This window comes from Colias croceus, chromosome 5 (genome assembly GCF_905220415.1).
Source record: "Colias croceus chromosome 5, ilColCroc2.1".
Lineage (NCBI taxonomy): Eukaryota > Metazoa > Arthropoda > Insecta > Lepidoptera > Pieridae > Colias > Colias croceus.
Genome location: NC_059541.1, coordinates 7,593,556 through 7,615,105, shown reverse-complemented (window position 1 = coordinate 7,615,105; position 21,550 = coordinate 7,593,556). Strand labels below are relative to the sequence as shown.

The window sequence follows — 21,550 nt, the reverse complement described above, 5'->3', positions numbered from 1 at the left end:
TAAGGGTTCCTTAGTTTAAGGGACCCTTCAAATCACTACCGAACCTAACGATTTAGGTGACACTTATCTGTCGGTGAAAGCAAATTTTACGTTAGGTATCCCCTAAATTGACTTAGGTTACACTTAAATTTTACGGGTTGTTGGTGAAAACGGGCATTACTGAGTTAAAAAACAGTGACCTGCATCTACCCTACATACAATAAAAGGATTAAAGCCCAAATATTGTTCACGTTGTTATAAGTTAAAGTTAAAACTTGACATTAACTATTTTGTAGATATAAATAATCTATACTTACTAATAGATATTATAAAGCTGAAGATTTTTTTTGTATGTTTGTTTGTTTCAAAGCGCTAATCTCAGGAACTACTGGTCCGATTTGAAAAATTTTTGGTGTTAGATAGCCGATTCATCGAGGAAGGTTAGTTATATATTAGACTTCTAGTTATATATTAGTCTAAGATATTAGTATACTGTATATCCAGGAAGTAAAGGTCATCTAATAAAGTAACGTATTTAAAATAAAATACTTCGATTTACGCTGCATGATTTTTTAATTCCATCTCTTCCTCAAATCCATCACCACTATATTTTTTTCTTTTATAAGAATTCTTCCATATTTCATAAAAACATACGGTTGCTTGAAATCTGTAGCAAACTAGTAATGGCACTGACACATGAGTGATAAGTGTCCATGCCCATACTCCATAGAACTGCATCTAAAAAATATCAAAATTTATTATCTAATATATAAAAATCAATGCCACTTTTCGTTGTAATTCCATAACTCGAGAACGGCTGAACCGATTTCGATAATTCTTTTTTTATTATATTCCTTGAAGTACGAGGATGGTTCTTATGTAGAGAAAACGTTAATATGTACCACGGGCGAAGCCGGGGCGGACCGCTAGTTTTATTATAAAAACATAGTATTTTTATGAGCAATCAGACAACTTCGAATAGACAATTAAAGATTAGATATATTAATTTCCTAACCTGCAGTGGATGAAATTCAGCTCTTGCATTTTTAACCCGATTTAGAAGCCAGAGCGCAAAGTTTCCGACGAGTAAGAAGGTGACTAGCTGACGACCAGGTCGGTCTTTTCCACTGGCGCAGCGCCGAGACCAGGCGTCTAACACTAGCAGCGTTTGACATGAACTTTGTATTACCGCACAAAGAGGTGATATTATCCTGCGAATTTTATTTAAGGGTGTTAATATTGTATACAAAACTATAAACTATAATATGCATTCAGTCTCAACTTTATCTACCTGGTAGCTCTCCTTGACTCTGGGAATCGATGTAAATGAAATCCAGCGCCAATTATTTGAAATAAGTAGTACAGATATACTCCACATTGAGTGATCAGCAACAGAGCATGTTCCAGAGGCATTGCAGACGTCATTCGTCGAAGTGTGAGGGCGCGCATCCGGTGAAGACATGCCCCGGAGGAAAGGGTCATGAGAACAAAAAGTATAGTTTCCCATATATTTATCTAGATAGAAAAAGCAGAGTGTACAATTAAATTTAAGTAGTTAGTAGGTAAGTAATAGAAATTAAATTCTATTCCTTACATTTATTGTTATTACAGGTTTCGTTACATTTTATACGTTTTTATAAAGTTCTATGTAGGTAATTGTATTAAATTAGATTGTTATAACGTAAAAAAAAAAAATAATTAATGTTAAAAGCTTACCTGTAGTAACGCAAGTTCAACGTGGTTTTCTTTTTGAAACAACCCATTGAAGAGCATAAGGCTGACTATAGTGCCGGCAAGCACAGCGACTCCCATGAATAGGCCCTTGTGCGCACTTCCACAGTCCACAGAGAAATGAGAGTTAGACTTAACTCTACCACAACATCTATTCTCATCTTTAACTTGATTATTATATGGCAGTTTTGATGATTTCTGAAATTAATTTTTTTTTTTTTTTATATTTTTGGGTGATTTTATGTTCAGATAAATAGAAGTTTATACAATCGATTTAACATAAGTAGGTATGTATTTGCTTAAATTTTATATGGTATTTGTGTAACAGATATTATGCTCAGATATTGAATTGCGTATACTTGAAAATCCAATCTAACTCACCGATCCAGGTACAGTGCATATATCATTCCAAATAACCGCTATTATTATAGAGCACAATAAGCTGTACTCCACTCCACAAGGCCTTAAGTATGGATTCATAGATCGTATTAAGGGTGTAATCATATCAGACACGTTGCATGTCCAGGCTTCTATCGTAGCAGTTATATTGGAATGTATTACTTCTGTCACATTCAGTTCACTAACATCTGTCAAATTTTCCAAAAAAGTGTCGTTAAATAGGTCTTCTGTGATGATGACTTTGGATGGTCCAGATATATTTGTGTAGCGTAGTAGCGCGGGTCGGTCGTAGGCTACGGCTACGATATCGTCTCTTGTTTCTTGAATAACTACATTGAGCCACTCACACACATTAGTGGCTATAAGGTGCATCAAGCCAAATCTGTCTAGTACTACTCCACGCATTGGATCTAAGATCTAGAAAAAAAAATAGAAAGTTTTAACCATCGCTTTCATATAGGTATATGAAATATATATATGCTTTTTTGAAACACATCACGGCAATTGTTAGTAGGAAGAGCTACATTATTAATATTATAAATATTTAACAATGTGTGGATATGTATTTAAATTCTCGTGTTAAACCATTTAGCACGTATAAATTGAGATCGTACACTTGATTTCACGAAGATGGTAAATGTTACTAGAGGCTATTTTTCTATATTTAATATTGTAATAATCATCGATTATTAACATCATTAATGTATAAGGTACCTTTAAGCTGTACGTATTTAATATTTATGTTTACCTACATCAGATTATTCGACTTTGTAAAATAAATTAAAATACACGTGATAACTCTATATTTTTTAAATTACATTATTCGTAGCAAGGAGTATAATTCGTAGTACAATGGCGATTGTTTACTTACGTCAGTATAAGAGAAAATAAATATTGTTTGGGCAACCATGAATAGTATGCGAAGCGCTGGTTTTAAAGCGACGATGATCAGCTGACAGTCGCCTGAGAGATCAAAGTATTCCCCAAATTGTAGGCACGAGTAAATTATGGACCCCACGCTAAAACCCGCCACTCCCATGTGCAGGTAGAAACTCCCGTATCTTATCCGCTTTACGTTATCTGTGAAAAATTTTAACATGAAATTTACAACATGTTACTAGAGATGCGTTTCTGTTAAAAGATTTTATGAAGTGGTCGTGATGGTTCATATTATATATTTTAATGCCTTAAAATAATACCTATGTATTTGTCTGGATACCGACATGACATACAATTGATAGTGCCAACAAGTTTTATATAGGTATGCAAATATTATTTTGTTATTAAATGTACCCATTTCAAAGTTCATTTTTTTTAAAGTATAGGAATATTATCTTACCATCTCGTCCATTTTTAGTTATACGAAGATGATAAAAAGTGTATGCTAAAAAAAACATACTAGTGATGTACAAATACATAGTAAATATCTGAAACAAACAAAAACAGTAACCTCTTGTTAATTGGTCTTTTATAAAATCTTTTATAAATAAATCAATTTAACAAAGATTGCATTTAATAAATAACTCGATCGAAGCTTTGCAAATCCACATAATACTTATTATGTTATCTACATTGGTTTCCAACTGTTAGGGACTTATTTTACAGTTAAGTCTAATGCCTAATTCAAGATACCGAATAAGTAATAAATAATAGTATAATACTTACGTCTGATGTAATGTTGGTGTAGAGTTCATTTTGAATAGTACTCGTGATCGGTAGAGCTAATCCTAGAACTATTAATAATTTCGCATAAAATGCAGACAGCACAACCGTCATTGATTCACTGGAATTAAATGAGATATTGAACTAATTAGCCAATTGTTCCATAACATAACGACCGGTGAATTTTAGTAAATTAGAATCAGTATTGTGTGTAGATTGTAGCATATTAACCGATGTCTGGATAATTTAATTGCATACCGATATAGATTTTGAAATATGAGCAGTAATTACGTAACAATGTGAAATGTACGTTCTATATTCTGTTTTGGAATACCTCTGTTCCATTATTGTGCATTTTACATTGATCCTTATGTTAAGTGTTTTCTTTTACTTTTCAAATTCATAAAAATCTAATTAAAAGTTATTTCATTTAATTAGATGAATTTCTATACACACTCTAAGAATTCAATAAAATAATATCTCGCAATTTGTAATGGGCCCATATTATGTACGTGTGTAAAAATACCTCCTATACGTCGACTATAAAATATTATATTTCATCGATGAACTTTTAAAATATTATGACTGTAAATATATTAGAACCACCTCCTTGACCGACTTACTCTCCGTGTGACAATTGTGGTCGGCGTGGGAGCACGGGTATCTGATCGGAACTAGAGCTTGTGCTGCCCGGCAATACAACGCTTAGCCGGGGCAGGTAATGTGGAGGATGCTCTCTGAAAAATATTAAGAAGCTTTATGGTACATATTTTCGTGGTATAACCTACTAAGAAACTATATACTTCATTTTTACCATTGATTGAACGTTTAACTATCATAGAAATTCATGCAGGTCATATTATCTTTTTAATCATCAGGTACCTACTATTATAGGTATATTAATATCCTTGTGTTTTTATGTTTAATTAATTAAGATAATTATTTCTATGTATTTAATTTTTAACCGACTTCAAAAAAAAGGAGGAGGTTATCAATTCGGCCGGTATATATATATATTTTTTTTTTTTTTTATGTATGTACACCGATTACTCCGAGGTTTCTGAACCGATTTACGTGATTCTTTTTTTGTTCGATGCGGGATGGTGTCGAATTGGTCCCATAAAAATTTTATTCGGATAGGCCCAGTAGTTTTTATTTTATGAGCATTTTTGTCTGTAGGTATTTGTAAATTTTGCAAGTGCAAGTTTGAAGTCGGTTGTTTTTAACGCAGTTATCACTTGTGTATTTATTTATGGTGAATAAAATAAATGAAATAAAATATGTAAACTATACTTAAGTTAATGTTTTTGGGTGAAGGATTTCAGTTTTTGTAAAATAAAACAGAATATAATAAAACAAAACAGAATCGACTTTCTTCATGAATTTTGCATTGCGTTCATCCATTTTTTTCTTCCTAATCTTAAAGTTGTAATATTTATTAGTCTTGTATCAGCAAAGAAAATAATTAATATTGTATTCCTGTAGATAATATAGCAATTTTGTTTCATATATCATGATCATTAATACTAAAAAGTTTACAAGATAATATTAATTATACACGACTGAGCGGAAACGTTAAAGTAAGACGTTGTTTTATTCCGAAGACCGTTTATCGACTAATAGTGGTTTTAATGAAGCGCTCGCAGACTCACCTTTCATCTTCAGGTACAGCCACTAACGGTTCAGATCTCTCCCGCCAGTCCTTGCCTATATTTTGATTGGATTTCTCTTTATTTTTCGCCATCATTTATCACTTATATCGATAAACCGGTTATTAAATTACACGGAGTGTTTTTCTTTCTATCGAATTTAATATATTATGCACGTAACATATTATAATCTAGTTGTACATTTAAAATCGTTTTATGAAAAGTACATTAGAAGAGATGTGAATACATGAGATGCCAGTGTTAGACTGTATACAGTAAAACACGTCATTAGTGTGCTGGCCGCAAATGCGTATGTGTTATTAGTTCTTGATAATTTATAATAAGGCTACAAGGGTGTGAAGTGGTTTAAACAGGACAATACTTATATTTGCAATAAGTGCGAGGTTTGTTGTTTTAATGAATTTAGATTTATTTTATTTTAGCTTTAGATTTGCTAGACATATTAATTTTTTAATGCAAGTCACGGCTATGATGGCAAATTGTTTTATGGTCTAAATATTCGATGATTATCTAGACGCAGTGAGGTGTGCGATGGACAAATACCTAATAAAGTACAGTTTCATGGTTGTAGTAATACTTATTATTATCAACTTAGTACTCATTCATCAAAATAATCTTGGTATTAGGGATAGGTACTAATACTTTACAATAAATTTTCCATTAAGTTCATAATGTTATTCTATTTTGTTCGATAGAAATAAAACATAAAATATGAATCCAAAAAAAGCTGCTTCTTATTCAGTACTGTATGTACAAAAAGTTTTATTACCCATATTTAAATATAGTTAAAAAAGAGAAATATATGCCTAGTAAATAGTTAAGAAATAGCTTAGTTAACATTGCAGAAGTTTAAAAGACAGCACTTGAGAACTAAGAGCCTTCTAACTTTCATTCGTGCAATCTGCGTTTTCTGCTTGCGTATGTCTGGATTTATTTAGATGTAAAGCTAAATAATATAATTAGCGCGGCCGGTGTCACATTCAGACGGTCCTCCTAACGAGCTATGCCCCCCCACTCTCCTTATCTCCAACACTACGCGCTTAATTAGATGTCTACCTCTAAGCTATCCTTGGTCTTGCTCGATCAACCTTTGCTTCTATTTAATTGACGAGAAAATTTAAACTCTACGTTTATTTTTCAGCCGATGCATCTTAATTTAAACGTTGGATAAGTTAAATCGATTTTTTTACGCGACATATCAATTTGTCTGTGAATGCTGTGTAATGAAATATCGTAATTTAGACAAACATATATAAGTAGATAGATGTTCTACGAACTTTCGTAAGTTTTGAATTACTTCGATTCGACTGAACATACTTATTTTAAAAAGTAAGTTTTTAGAATAAATCGGAAATCAATGAAAACCCGATAATTTTGTAAATATTTGCAATAGTCTTTTGCGTCTAATGCACAATCAGATAATAATAAATTTATATCGTACTTTAGTCGGCTATAGAATAGAAAGTAACGTTTAGTATTCATACATTTGTCAAAGCGATAAGACTAACTTTTACTAACTACTATTTTTGCTAACTTTTCTAATAATTTTATAGAAAATAAGTTCCGTAAAAGTGTCATAAAATGGAATGTTATGTACAAAACGATATTTTATTTTCATTCTCAGAAGTCAGTATCGCTTTTTTCATGGCATAGGCTTAAAAGCTTGAAGCAGCTTAGCTAAAGAAACTTATGAATGAAAAAGGATACAAAATATTGTAAATGTTACAAATTAGAACAGCGATAGTAAATTCTTTAGCAATTTACCTATTATGCCGAATTTTTCTTTCTAAGCTTGTAGACGTTTGTCGTATAGGATGGGGAACATGTTGAGATCGAAGTTCGTAGCACACTCTACAATGTGTCCTCCTGAAAAGTTACTTTTCTGTGAGTTATAATTTTGCAAGTATGTATTTTTTTGGTATTTTAAATAATGTTGCATAGAATTGCAATAAAAATATTTTTTCCCTGTTTTTCTCTTTGAAAAAGTCTAAAAATTAGTCCTTATTTTTTCTGCTTTAGGTAGAAAAATACTGAAGATATAATTGTGAGAAAATTATATTAAATTGCTTATCAATACGTTTTAAAATCTGCACTCTACTTACCACTCTGCATCCTCTGAAATGATGTCGTCTATTTTTCAATTTAGAATATATTTTACAGAGAAAGAAAAGAAAAGATAATTCCAAACAGTATTGTTTGTGACGTATCGTGTATTTTCCAAAACATTATCACCACACTTAAAACGTCTGTAGACAATAGAACGAAATACTATCTGCATTGATAAACTCTGAATAAAAGTATAAAAAGTAACGCGGTGACGTTTCAATCCGGTAATCCTTAAAATACCTGATAGTGTCATCGTCTCAAAGCTTATGTCAACGTTTACTTTATAACATTCCATCACACATTGCATTTCCTTAGTCCATATTTTGTTACATAGGAAAGTTTTTCGCATGGAAAAAACATAGTGTAAAAATTTATGTGTCATAAATTTTTGGGTTCTCATAGTTATATGTCTTGTACACAATTGAAATACATTTAAATATTATTATAATATAATTTTTGCTTTTACAGATCCAAAAATACCAAATATATAACGTAGTGATAATTCTTCATTAAACAATCATGTAATGTAAGGTACTTTGTTATTCATAATTTTCAGGATATTTCACAACTATTTTGCATGCCAAAGTTATGAGCTGTTTGGTGACTTATACCAACAACAAATAAAACGAGTCATCAATTACCACTTTGTTCATTTTAATTATGGTCTTTAAAATTATATTAACAACCGAAATATGAGAGATTGCGATTGGACTTTTCAAATGAAATGAACACATGAAGTAATTATGTAGCCGTAGAGTAAATGCAAACAATTAGCAGTGTATTGTTATTTGTTTGTCGTGACAAAGGACAGTATGTGATGTGTTAAGCGCTACGTCACGCTCTACAGAAAACACAAATAGTGTGAAGCCTGTGGCCTCTATACTTTTGTCAGGAAATATTTCACGCTATACATTATGTGATCTGTATAATCGTATTATGAAGAAAAATAACATATTTTATATAATAGAAGAAATGAAATTCGTAAATTATTAATTGAAGATAAATCTTATGTCGCAAATGTTCTTCATAATATACGATATTTTGATTGTAGAGCTCGCAACAATAGTTTCTGGTAAAATATAAAATAAACCATACTATATTAATGCTTTTTTTATTTCTTAATCTAAAAGATAGATCATTCTTTGATTTCGTTAAATCGGTCAAAAGAAATTCAAATAATCATAAAAATGTATTTATTAAACGTTACACATTTAAGTAAATCGGCTTGTTTTTGAAAGAATTCTTCCAGATCTCAAACAAGCATATAGTGGAATGGAAACGGTAGAAGATAGCTAGAGGCATGGAGACATGTGTGATGATTGTCCATCCCCAAGGTCCGTAGAAATCTAGGTGAGCTGGTCTGAACTCTGCACGATTCTGGAAAACGAACATACTCAGTTAATAAAGAATGATGACATTTATCATACATGGACATTTCATGTAATGTTCTCTAGGCTAAAAATAAACAAAGCTTATTCTATATAAAATACATTAATAAAAACATTATAAGCGATAAAAAGCTTGATTATGACATAAATACAATGGTCTGGCATTGAAAAATTGTCGTCTTATTTTATTGCCACTAGAAAAAATCGGCAGATGAAACATTAATGTTTTAGAGTTGGTATTTTACTTTTTAAGAGCATGTATTTGTGTTAAAATTCATAAGATTAACATAGATACATTAAGTCTTACTTTCTCTAATGTATTTATAGCCCACATGGCCATATTGGCGACTAGCAGAAACGTGACCAACTGTCGGCCAGGTTTGTTACTTCGTTGTTCAGAATTTGCGCACCTTCGCCACCATGCGTCGATTATAAATAAAGTTTGTAACGTAGTCTGTAAAAGTAAAAGTGATGAAAGTATTTAGTCTAAGTTGTTCCATAATTTGAATTTCATACAAGTCGATTCGATTTAACAGGATTCATTTATTTGTTGTACAGATTAGGTTAGGTTCCGGCTAGTTTAACATTGTTCCCCAAATTATACCTACATTAACTAACCTCTTAAATGATTTATGAAAGTACCTGATTCAAAGATAGGAATTCTGAGAAGAATCCAGTGAGACCGGAACTGTTAGAACTATAGAGCGTGTGATGGCATCCTATGAGACTGAACATACAGTAAACGTACATTCCCGACTGGGCCAGGATTAGGAGCGATGTATCCAAACCCAGAACAGCTGTAACACAATATACAAACAAAAGCTCAATAATACATTCTGCTAATCGCAATATAAATTATTTGACGCAAAAGTTTTAATTAATAACTTTAATACCAGACAATAAATGGTTAAGAGAAGTAATGGGGAAGATTATACTAGTGAAATAATTTCAGAACTACGCACCTTGTGATTTTCGTTTATAAGGCAATGCTCTCATTTGTTTCATTGCAATTACCGTAGCGAGAATTGATAACGTATATAAGATCAATTCACAAATATTTACTTCGAATATGGCATCCTGAAAAATTATTCACCGTATTTTAGCATGAGATGTTCCATTGAACCTTATATTAGACAAATAAAAATCTATACATATAATAAATCTGTAGAAGGGTCAATTCTGTACATTGAAAATATTGAAAAAATAAATAGCAGGGGGTGTTACTGGATCGATACCAAGCCCAAATATGTGATTAAAAAATTTTTTGTCTGTCTGTCTGTCTGTCTGTCTGTATGTTCAGGCATCACGTGAAAACTAACGGTTCGATTTCGATGAAACTTGGTATAATTATATCTTATTATCCTGGGCAAAATACGTAGAAAAAAAAATAAATCTTCTTCTTAATTTTTCCGCGCGGACGGAGTCGCGGGCGGAAGCTAGTATAAAATAAAACAATAGATGGATGATGGATCTTACTGTTTTTGAGATACTCATATTTTTTACTCACAGTAACTGTATTATTATGGTGTGCCAATACGAAGAACATTATAAGGGATATAATGGTTAAAACTATGACAAGAATTCCCGCGAATAGCCCTCTGTGGGCGTGTGAGCAATCTACAGAGAAATGATGTAAGGCATTGCGACTTCCGTTGGGCGAACTGACTCCAAGCATGCCCGCTGAAAGCAAAGAAAGCCATTATATAATTTTGATTACTTTTTCTTTATCTCTTATTGACTCATGACGCGTGTGCGTATTGAAAATTTAATTTCTATTGACGATTTGTTTCCTTACCAAATTGTTGCAGAATTTTTTCAGGTGTAACTGAATTGCTCCGAGATTTGTTCTTAACATACATCAATTTCTTTTCAAAGTCTTCTGGTGTGCATTTGACCTACAGACGTAAAAATATATATTTGTTTAGCAATTTATTTATTTACTTATCGATTATGAAATAAAGTAATGAATGTGTATAATACTTTACCTCTTTCCACATTTCATACAAAATAACTGCGCATATGAGGGAATACTCAATTGTGCACGGAAATAGAAATGGTGAAGCGTTTTGAACCAATGTACCCATGATATTAGATCTCCGGCATGGCGTGTCTGGGGTTAAATTTTGTGTATTGTTTGATTTAGAGATCATAGAATGTTCCAGATGATGTATTTCGTGTTTAGTTTCCTCTACGAGGACATAGAGCCATTCGCAGAGGTTCGCTGCTATCATGTGCATAAATCCGAATCTCTGAATTAATTTGTTACTGCCGGATTCGATGTCTTTATTTGTAAGGAAGATAAACTGCATCTGAGCTAGAGTTAACGCCATACGAAGTGCAGGAGTTAATGCCGAAAGAACGGATCGACATTTGTCTGTCATTTCAAAATATTCACCGAATTCTAGTCCGCTGTATACCATTGATCCGATTCCAAAAGCTGAGAAATAATAAAAAATTAATAGGTAATTATGGTATGGTGTTTATCATTGTGGTTCTTTAATGTAAAATGGTTTACCAATAGCACCCAATCTTAGATAGAAACTGCCGTATCTAGTAATTGTCTCTTTTCGTTTTAGTTTTTCGTTGGGAGTCGCTTTTCCCGTACTTTTGTCATCTTTATCAATTACTCCTGTAAACATGAAGGTTCAGGTTGAAATAAATCTGAACAATGCCACATTTAGTTAACGATGATACAAATAGCAAATCGTTAGTTGTATACATAAGAAGGTATTCTTGGATAAAGCAATTATGCAAACGAGATGTGTTTTTAATGTCGCATTTTGTTACGCAAATGCGGCTAATTACTACAGTTGAGATTTTTATATTAACGAACATGAATTCTTACCGTGGTCTTGAATTATCATCGTCACCGCTTTCTGGCGCATAATATTCGCATATTGAAATATCACGAACAGCAACGACACTAAATACAAATATAAATAAAATCCCTGAAAAGAAATTGTTGTGTAAATAAGCGACGGTTAATAAGTCTAATCATCTTAATATACAGTACAATAGAAATATAAATCATATATAATTAGGTATGACCTATCATACGTAAGCTCAATCATCATCATCATCATCATCATCAGCCCATATACGTTCCCACTGCTGGGACACGGGCCTCCTATGAGGGTACAGGCCATAATCCACCGCGCTGGCCAAGTGCGTGTTGGCGGATGACACATGTCGTCGAACTTTTTAATTCTTCGACATGTCGGTTTCCTCACGATGTTTCCTTCACCGTTCGAGCAGTGGTGATGTTACAACATGCGCAGATAAATTGAAAAATCAATTTAATTCCTGCGCGCTCGCCTGGTCTCGAACCCCGGACTTATCGATTCGAAGTCCGAGGTCTCACCACTGAGCCACCACTGCTCTATTAAGCTCATAGCTTTTAATAGCTCTTAGTAAGCTCAATAATGAGTTCCTTTTGAAAGCTATTACCGATCTCGTTTAAATACAGCAAAATGAAAAGGAAAATAAAATAGTAAGTATTTTACCTGGTAATAGGCATCTGGGACACCATTTGCGATAACTTCCGTCACAGGAAATGCTAGACCGAGAACTACGAGCAGCTTGGCGTACAGCGCCGACAATGCCTTACTGAGAGCTTCACTAGAAAACAATACATTTTTATTTTAATTAGTTCTAAGAATACGTATGACCTATATGTAATGTATTTATTCATCTTTACAACCAATTAATTAAAACAACAGAAAAGCAATTTGGGATATTTTTAAAACTACGCAACGGATTTTAATGCGATTTTTTTAAGAAAGAGTGGTGCTGGCAGCTGGAGGAAGGTTTTCTTGATGTAATTTGCCGCAGGAAGGTATTTTAGACAAAGCGGACCCCGGGTAAAAGCTAGTTTAAGTAAATAATAATAAAACATAGAAAATAAAGATATTTTCTATGTTTTTGTAAGCGGAACCGACTTGTATGACATTTGATAATATATACGTTTATTACATTATTACAATACATTGAAACTATATTATAACCTTCGCTAGCATTGATTATTACCGTATATTGACGAATAAAGGACTCTTTTGAATAGTTTTGACGCGTAGATGCGCTTCGCTTTGTGGATAGTGTAACGCAATGTCTTACTTCAACTGACGTCTGCATTGTTACAACAAGACAATGATCTTTCCTACTCGAACATATTAGAGCCAGCGCGCACGAGCAACTTTGTCTCCGCAACTATTTTGTCTCTCCCATCAATTTGTATGGGGAGTTGCGTCGCTACGTGCGCGCACTTTCATACTAGCCCATGGGCGGGAGCGACTAAATAGTTGCGGAGACAAAGTTGCTCGTGCGCTCTGGCTCTTATGTATATATACGTACATTGCTTAAGTACTTATATTATTGAATTCTGATAAATCTTTACTACGAGCAATGTATTTTGAATATGACGTATACTTCTATAATTATAATATCAGTGTATCTTTGGTGAGTTTGCTTTTGCACCAGATCTGAGGTCTTACTTATGTTTAGGCCTTGGATAAGCTCACTGTGAAGTTAATTAAGAATAATGTTATTCAAAACCGTTATGATATCTTTTTCAAAGTATATTATTTGTTGTTGTTTGTAACGTATGCTTTAAACTGTTTTAAATATCGTATTAAGATATAAACACAGATATAAAGAACATTATAAATTGAGTGAAAATTGTCACTCACAGCTTGTACTGGGAGTTCTGAGTTTTTTTATATGAAAACCTGATAATTAAGATTATTTTGAAATGGTTTCAGTGAAATCTAACATAACATACGTGATACATTAAAAGAAGAGTTCGACGTTGCAATTCCACTCAACAATTTTAAACAGCTATTTAAGCAGAATTTGAGATGAGCCTATGACCTACGATTTATATGTTTATTATTCATTTTATTATGTATACTAATCTACATCTGTATATACTAATATTATAACGCTGAAAAGTTTGTTTGTTTGTTTGAACGTGCTAATCTCGGGAACTACTGGTCCGATTTGAAAAATTCTTTCGGTGTTAGATAGCCCATTTATCTAGGAAGTCTATAGGCTATCATCTCGCTAAGACCAACAGGAGCGGAGCACTGCGTAAAACTGTGGAGCACAGCTAGTACTTTTTATACTTACTGTCCCAAAATCTCCGCAGTAGATGGCGGTGCATCGTGAGTAGAGGCCATGGAGGTGCGAGAGTTCGGTGACAGCTCTGAGAGGAAACGCCGTTGGGTCGCAGCACATAGCGCTAGAGCCTGGGACGGTCTGCGGAATGCTGCTATTATTGCTGACGGACGCCTGTATAGAAAACAAAAGAGTAGCTATGTCAAAGTTAGTTTTGCAGGTTAATAAACTTAGTTGTCGACTACGTTCTGTGTATAGTCTTGTATTCACGGTCATAAAAGTTAGTTTTACAGGTCTTATTTGTCGACTTAATTGCGCATATGAAAAAAAGGAAAAAAAAATGGATAGTCTTAAACTTAGTCTTAGTCTTAGTCTTATCTAAGTTTTAAAGCCTTCATATATTTTCAATGAAGTGTCGGCCGTGTCGGAGCCGGTCATTAACTAAACAGGCGTAAAGCTACATACATTTCAATTCTCCTTTACAATCTTTTAGTGTATTATTATTATTCCTTATTCTAGAGCCTAATTCTAATGAGAAAATCTTTAATGTTTTATAAACTTTACCTTGTGTTGAGATTTGCTGCTACTTTAGAATCAATATCGCATGACATACGTCGGCTGTTTGGTTGCGAGTGGGAGTTTTGTATGAGAGGCTCTGCAGCATGGCCCAGCATGGCCCGAGTTCGTTCCCGCAGTCTTGTAACATCAGAATATGAAGACTCATCACTGTAGAATAAAAGTGAACATGCTGTACAAAGTGTTGTGTAAATCGTAGTTTTCATGTAATAACTAACAATGAAACATAAAGTTGAATTCATGATAAATTTGGATATGAAGAAATAAATACAGTTGAAAATTATAAGCACTTGCATTTCTATATCACATGGTAAAAAAGCTCCTCAAGGAAGCTACTATAAAACTTTCTATTTCTATTTATACAATTAGACAAGTAAGGAAAAATTGTTACCAAACCGGCGGAACAATGGATAAGATTTTTTGCTTGCAAAAAATCAATGATTGGTGTGAAATAAATGTCGCATATAACTAGAGCCGTCGTATAATCATATAATAAACCGTAACCCAAGCTATATATAACTTTAAATAATAGTGAAAACTGCAGTTAATGTTATTTTTAAATTGTTCCCTTAACACATAACAGCTCAGACCGTGAAACGAACCAGGGAGATTGTATTAACCGGCACAAAGCAGTCTATCAAATGTCATAAATATTTCCGAAGCTTTGCTGCTGCCGTTATGCATCGAAATCTCTCTGTACACATTCACACTTTTCATTCTGCATAACGTGTTTCGATGCGATTTTGTTTGGTTTGATTTTCACAAAATATACGAATTTCACAAAATATACGATATATTTTCACAAAATATACTGTTACTATGTTAAAATATCTAAATAACTCCAGACATGGAAAACCGTCTCTTGAATAGTTAGAATTCAGATCTATTGCTAATCTACAATATTATTAAATATATTTAATGCTTTTTATACTATTTCCAACAAAATGTAAGTAAGGTATAGCTTCAGTTTTGTGTTACACTATACATAAAAGTATTGAGCACAAAATCTCTGAAATCGTTCCTGGAAAAATCCCTCAAAGCTACGTTGGCTACTCACTATATCCATTGAATATATATGGTTAAATAATACACGAACAAAGTTGAGTAGCTTTTACGAAAAATTTATTTCCTTTCAAAATAATAAATGTTCGAACTTTTTTACTGATTCAATTAGGTTTGTACGTGTTTTAATATGAGTCTCGGTTTAAACTACATTATTTATTGTAGTTTATATGTTATTAAAGGGGTAACTTGCAGTAAATTTGCACAAATGCTTTAATCTACCGGCAGATATGCGTGCAACTGATCTCATAAGATACGCGATAAGCCGCAGCCGCGAGGTTCAAAAGAAAATACATTATAACAGGAACTTTAATTAAGTTTAAACATTGAATCTTTTTATGGTTTACATTTTCTGAAATTTTTCATTTCAATTTACGCATTTACATATTTTATGCAGTAAGATTTTTTATTTGATGATAATTTTTCTTGATAAACTCATAATCTTTAGCATAATAATACTGTCTACGTAATTTGTTACTACCAATTTTGTTAAGTGATGTTATATATAATTTAATCATAGTTAATTATTATAGACTTCATATTTCACTCGGGTTGACACTTCAAAAGAGTGTTTAAATCTTAAGTTTAAATGGAACCAATATCATTATTGAGTATTAAACTTGTTCATATCACAGCATATTCTCAAAAGAAATGTTACGTTATGATTTACGGGATTTACCTGTCGTTGTCATTGTCATTTTCCTCGTGAACTGTGTCCATGTCAGTAATGGTGATGGTAGGACGAGGTTCGCTCGGATCGCCTAGTGAATTCCGTTTGCCGGGACTCATCTGTGGAACAAACTAATATAAGTATTCTTCACACTAAACAACAAGCACGAATAATCAATAAGCGCAAAATCATACTCACACATCTCAATTTTTAACAATAGAACGCTCATTAGCTTGTAATGTTTTGACGTTATTTGTAAGGAAACTAAAGGTATTGTAAAACAAAATACAAACGTAAAACCTTACAATAACACCGCCTATGGAAATAGCCACCTACCTGTCTATTAAATGTTTGTTAGATTTTTTCCTGCAATATTTTTTCATTGCCCTAATCTCCAACGAGATACTGAAGCGCTCACCGTTGGTAATTGAATTGACACGGCACATCCAAATTGCTTCTAGCGAATGTTTTTGCTTTATTTTTACATTTTTCAACGCTTCAACTTATACGTTCAGCTCTTGGCTGAAGTCAGGCGTCTCCGATAAAAGCAAAAGTATACTAATCGCAACACAAAGATTTTGTTTACAGTGTAGAGCGGTTATGTCAGCCGGTATTATGGAGATAATCACTGATCCTTGAAACTATATATCTTCAAGATATTCACCTTAAGATTCCCTCACTATATAAAATTAAAAAACATTTTGTCTATCTGTTTCAAGGGCGAATACAAATTGGTGAAAATTACTAAGGTAGTTTCTGATCGGAATCTGATCTTGGTACGAATCGTTGCTGTAATTATAATGACGCACGTCGACTTTAGATCATAAAAATTTCAACATTAAGAATGCTCTCCAAAATAGATTGTTTGCTTAGGTTATATCAACTTTTTTGCTTAGGTTATAATATTTGCAGTATCCATCCTAAAGTCACTTTGCAAAGACCTTCGGGAAGATAAAGATGCAAGAAAACTTCATTTATATTACGAGATAATCCTGGCTAAACGCACAACTCAATTGTTTATCAAAAACTACAAAAACTCCTTGCTAGTTTGAGTAAGGAGTTTTTGTACTTTTTTAATACGATCGATATTTAGCTCTTTTTTATTTCATAATAACAAATTAGGTATTAAGTAGACGCAGTAGTACGCTTGTGTTACAAGTAAAAAGGCTTACGTGTTCTAAAAAGTAACAGAAATTGTCTGTAGCAACATTTTTGTTTAATTTTAAGTTGTGGTTCTAGTTCTATCTCCGCTTTAAAGACGATTGCAATGTTATAATTATTAAATGTTTATTCTAATAGAGACAAAGATTAAAGAGTAAGTTTGTTTGTCTTGTGTCCGCCGGGCGGTCCGCTCTAAGGTTGTTAGGTTGTTGAATAAGTTTCTGAATTAAGAGAACTGAAAGTTTTCTCATCTCGAGATTACAGCAAAGTGTTTACCGTTTGGCTGTAGGATGCGGCCGCGACGCGACACCCCTCCTTAGTCATGTCTACTAACATTGTTCTCGATATTTAATCTACATTTTTAATTATTTTTCATTTGAAAACTCATTTAAAATAAATAAAGAGATAATTACTTTTAAAATGTTATAGGTTAGAGCTAAAGTAAGTTTCTATGTCACGTTGTTTTCCTTATTAAAACAAAATGTTAGATCTAATACCACGGTAAGATACTAAAGCTTATAATTTTAATAAGTTGTAAAATTGAATTATTAAGATGTTATGAAATGAAAGTTTTCATTGAATTGTGCTATAACAATAAAAATCAACATTGAATTGGTATTTAACCAAAACATATAATTCCATTAGAAATATTCGCAATATATCGATATAACAGCGCAACCCTATCCGTAACATTCTTGGTATTTTCATAAAATATTTGCCTGAATATCGCACCTGATGCTATGTCGCTGCACTCTAAACTCACAGTGATTCACGTAAACAAAAAGCCGCTGACAAATATTAGGAAAAGAGCCGGCTTGGATGTGTTGCCATTCACGAACTTGATAAGGGAGTTAGGAACTTAGGAAGCTACACATTGAGGTTTTATTATAACTTTTAACTGTTTTGTCTTAAACTTTTATACGTTATAACCAATATACTAAGAACGAATAATATATTAACGGATATCAAAACTATTAGGTTTCGCAATTGAGAATTTCATCTAATTACTTATAAATAGTAGATAATATAAGTAGAAGTCAATAAATTTTGCTTTAATTGCAAATATGATCGTTTGTAGATATGGTTTCTATTGTGTAAGCAATATGTATAAATAGCGATCGTTGGACGGTGCAATCGGTCTGTATTGTCCGCGTTTCATAGATAAGATTCGATATTCAAAAATACATACACAGAAAATATTATACTAGCTGTTCCCCGCGGTTTCACCCGCATTGCTCCGCTCCTGTTGGTCTTAGCGTGATGATGCCTATATAGCCTTCCTCGATAAATGGGCTATCTAACACCGAAAAAAATTTTCAAATTGGACCAGTAGTTCCCGAGATTAGCGCGTTCAAACAAACAAACTCTTCAGCTTTATAATATTAGTATAGATATCCTCTTTCCTCCTACTATAGTGCATTTCGTAAGAGGATAAAAATATTCTATGTACATATCTAGCTAGTCCTGACTAGTAGATAGCACTTATCTATTGTAATCTGTATTTTATGAGTTTAAAGTAGTGTATATGTCTTAAAAACGCACCTCAAAACTTTTGACGCTTATTGCCAGCTTTTCACCTATAAAAAACAACATAACATTTAAATATTACAAAGCTTAGAATTTTTGCACTGACTAATATATCTCTTCTAATCTCAGAAGCAAGAAATAATATGAATGTTCGTATGCACGCGTACTCCAAGCATCTTTTTACTTCAGCTAGCTACTAGTTATTATTCTGTGCTTCAGCTCAGGTGAGCGATGCAATTTATACATTATTCTCTTAAATTTGCTTATTAATAGCAGAACTTATAGAGCTATATAGTTTTTCAATCAAAACTATTTTTAACCGACTTCAAAAAAAAGGAGGAGGTTATCAATTCGGCCGGTATATTTTTTTTTTTTTTATGTATGTACACCGATTACTCCGAGGTTTCTGAACCGATTTACGTGTTTCTTTTTTTGTTCGATGCGGGATGGTTTCGAATTGGTCCCATAAAAATTTTATTCGGATAGGCTCAGTAGCTTTTATTTTATGAGCATTTTTGTCTGTAGGTATTTGTAAATTTTGCAAGTGCAAGTTTGAAGTCGGTTGTTTTTAACGCAGTTATCACTTGTATCTACTTGTCTATCTAGGTATGTAGTATTGCTATAATTTACATAATATTACGGTTGTGCGGATGGTGAAATGAGGAAAAATAGATACATAGTATTAAACAAAAGAAAAATTGTATGAAATTGTTATGTTTGTTTCAAAACAAGGCATATGTTTGTTCTGACCAATAAAGTATGTTATTAAAATATTCATTTCGTGTGAATTGATATGAAAATAATATTACGCGGCATTTTAGCACGTCGTGATGTGCCTCAATTTGCACCAGGTATCAATTTACATGAATCCCTTTGAAAAGGTAGTGATGACTGATGACGAAGATGAATATTTGTTGATATTCAGGTATATGTAACAATTATATTGTATATAATTAGAAGTTAACCTAATTTATAAATAAACTAAAAGAGCTTTTAATACTAAGATACGAAAAGTATATTGTACTCAAACTTTGTAAAATCGTAGCGCTTAAACTAGAATTTGGTTTAGCGTAACATAATTAAATCCTGTAACAATACAATAAATTATATTTCTTGTTTAAGTTTTCAAGATCCTAAATTCCTTAAGGCATGTAGAGCACAATGATTTTAAAGGAATAAAAATCAAAACCATAAATTTAAAGTGAAAAATAAACATTTTATAATTAATCTTACATTTGCCCATGTATCCATAGAGCTTTCAGAGATTTTTCATGTGTGCTTTTTCTTGCAAAGGAAATATAGTTCTTTGAAATCAATATTGATCATATTTGAACACAAACTTTTCATGTAGGATACACAAATACACTGGATGGTACACAGATACATCATACACTGGATACACAGATACTCTGGATGGTACTTAAAGAAATTATAAGCAACATGTAATTATGAATTCAGAATGAATTATTTATGTAAGTATTTTTTTAATTGTTGTAAGTTTTATTGGCAAAAGAATTTTCTATCAACTTGTATAGAAAGTCAATATATTTCCTAGTAATTGAATTATTACACACGTATTTTATCTATTCCATCATCGTCATAAGACTTATATTAACACGTTAAATTGTACTCACAATAAACCTAATATAAATATTATACATTATGTCTAAGACGAAAGATTAGATATATTATGTACCTATGTACATGTAAAACACGAGGGCAAAATAATCAACATTTCATATATTCATGGCTTTTATAAGAAAGATTCATATTTAATATTATACCAGTGAGTAATTTGTTTATTTAGCTCTATTTATTAAATAGTTACAATTGTTAATAAAATTATTTTTTGAAATCATTAATACAGTATACCTAATGGATAAATATTATTGTTCTACTTGAATTAATACTTAAGTTTATATCATTGTTTAGTAATGAATTTAAATTTAAGAAATATTGCACTTACTTTGAATTTACACCAACTTTTTCTTCAAATATTCTTAATAATATTTACACAATATTTGGCAGAATACACGACTAGTTGCTTAGGTATAATTTCCTGGGTGTACTCGATCCATTACTACATTTTCTACTGGTTTTTGTGCGTTCATATCGCAGCGACCACAGACTTGCTAATTATATGAGCAATTTATATTGCACGACTTAAAATTGAGACGTTTTGGCGCTCATCATTGTACTGTAGTGCTACGGGACCAGTAGGTATCCCTATTTTTAATGTCATGAATGCTATTCGGATGGTAATAAAATAATTAAAACAAAAATTAAATTATTAGCGTTTATACGATTTGGTATAGAGGATAATGATTTAATTACAACAATAAAGCTTTTATTCATAAATCAAATGAGGTGGTGTACCAAAATAATTATAGCAAATTTTAATTTTTGACTTACATAGGAGATCAATAATTGATCAATGCTACTGCAGAGTTATTAAACATTAATAAATTAAAAATAATATCTAGATAGTATGTGATGCATAAATATGG

At 32.3% G+C, this 21,550-nt stretch overlaps 2 protein-coding genes across 6 annotated transcripts; both read right to left on the bottom strand.

The window, feature by feature from the left end:
• Positions 1 to 533: 533 nt before the first annotated feature.
• On the bottom strand, positions 534 to 5,717 carry LOC123692165 (proton channel OtopLc-like). Of its 2 annotated transcripts, none has more exons than XM_045636861.1 (10): positions 5,424 to 5,717; positions 4,395 to 4,508; positions 3,775 to 3,892; positions 3,449 to 3,536; positions 2,981 to 3,189; positions 2,092 to 2,526; positions 1,696 to 1,908; positions 1,271 to 1,494; positions 995 to 1,190; positions 534 to 717 (listed from the first exon to the last, which is right to left on the bottom strand). In XM_045636861.1, the coding sequence occupies exons 1-10, from the start codon at positions 5,516 to 5,518 to the stop codon at positions 535 to 537; spliced, it is 1,875 nt and encodes a 624-aa protein (XP_045492817.1). In that variant the 5' UTR covers positions 5,519 to 5,717; the 3' UTR covers position 534. The 2 variants fall into 2 exon arrangements, with proteins under 2 accessions (XP_045492817.1, XP_045492818.1); XM_045636862.1 differs by lacking the exon at positions 5,424 to 5,717 and adding an exon at positions 4,586 to 4,715.
• Positions 5,718 to 8,723: 3,006 nt separating this feature from the next.
• LOC123691725 (proton channel OtopLc-like) lies at positions 8,724 to 21,091 on the bottom strand. 4 transcript variants are annotated; one of them, XM_045636263.1, is made up of 14 exons: positions 21,010 to 21,091; positions 16,365 to 16,474; positions 14,612 to 14,773; positions 14,060 to 14,221; positions 12,439 to 12,553; positions 11,781 to 11,883; positions 11,451 to 11,564; positions 10,921 to 11,372; positions 10,731 to 10,830; positions 10,443 to 10,615; positions 9,898 to 10,012; positions 9,578 to 9,732; positions 9,243 to 9,389; positions 8,724 to 8,924 (listed from the first exon to the last, which is right to left on the bottom strand). In XM_045636263.1, the coding sequence occupies exons 2-14, from the start codon at positions 16,472 to 16,474 to the stop codon at positions 8,751 to 8,753; spliced, it is 2,082 nt and encodes a 693-aa protein (XP_045492219.1). In that variant the 5' UTR covers positions 21,010 to 21,091; the 3' UTR covers positions 8,724 to 8,750. The 4 variants fall into 4 exon arrangements, with proteins under 4 accessions (XP_045492219.1, XP_045492220.1, XP_045492217.1 ...); XM_045636264.1 differs by lacking the exon at positions 21,010 to 21,091 and adding an exon at positions 17,793 to 17,807; XM_045636261.1 differs by lacking the exon at positions 21,010 to 21,091 and adding an exon at positions 16,692 to 16,901.
• Positions 21,092 to 21,550: the final 459 nt, after the last annotated feature.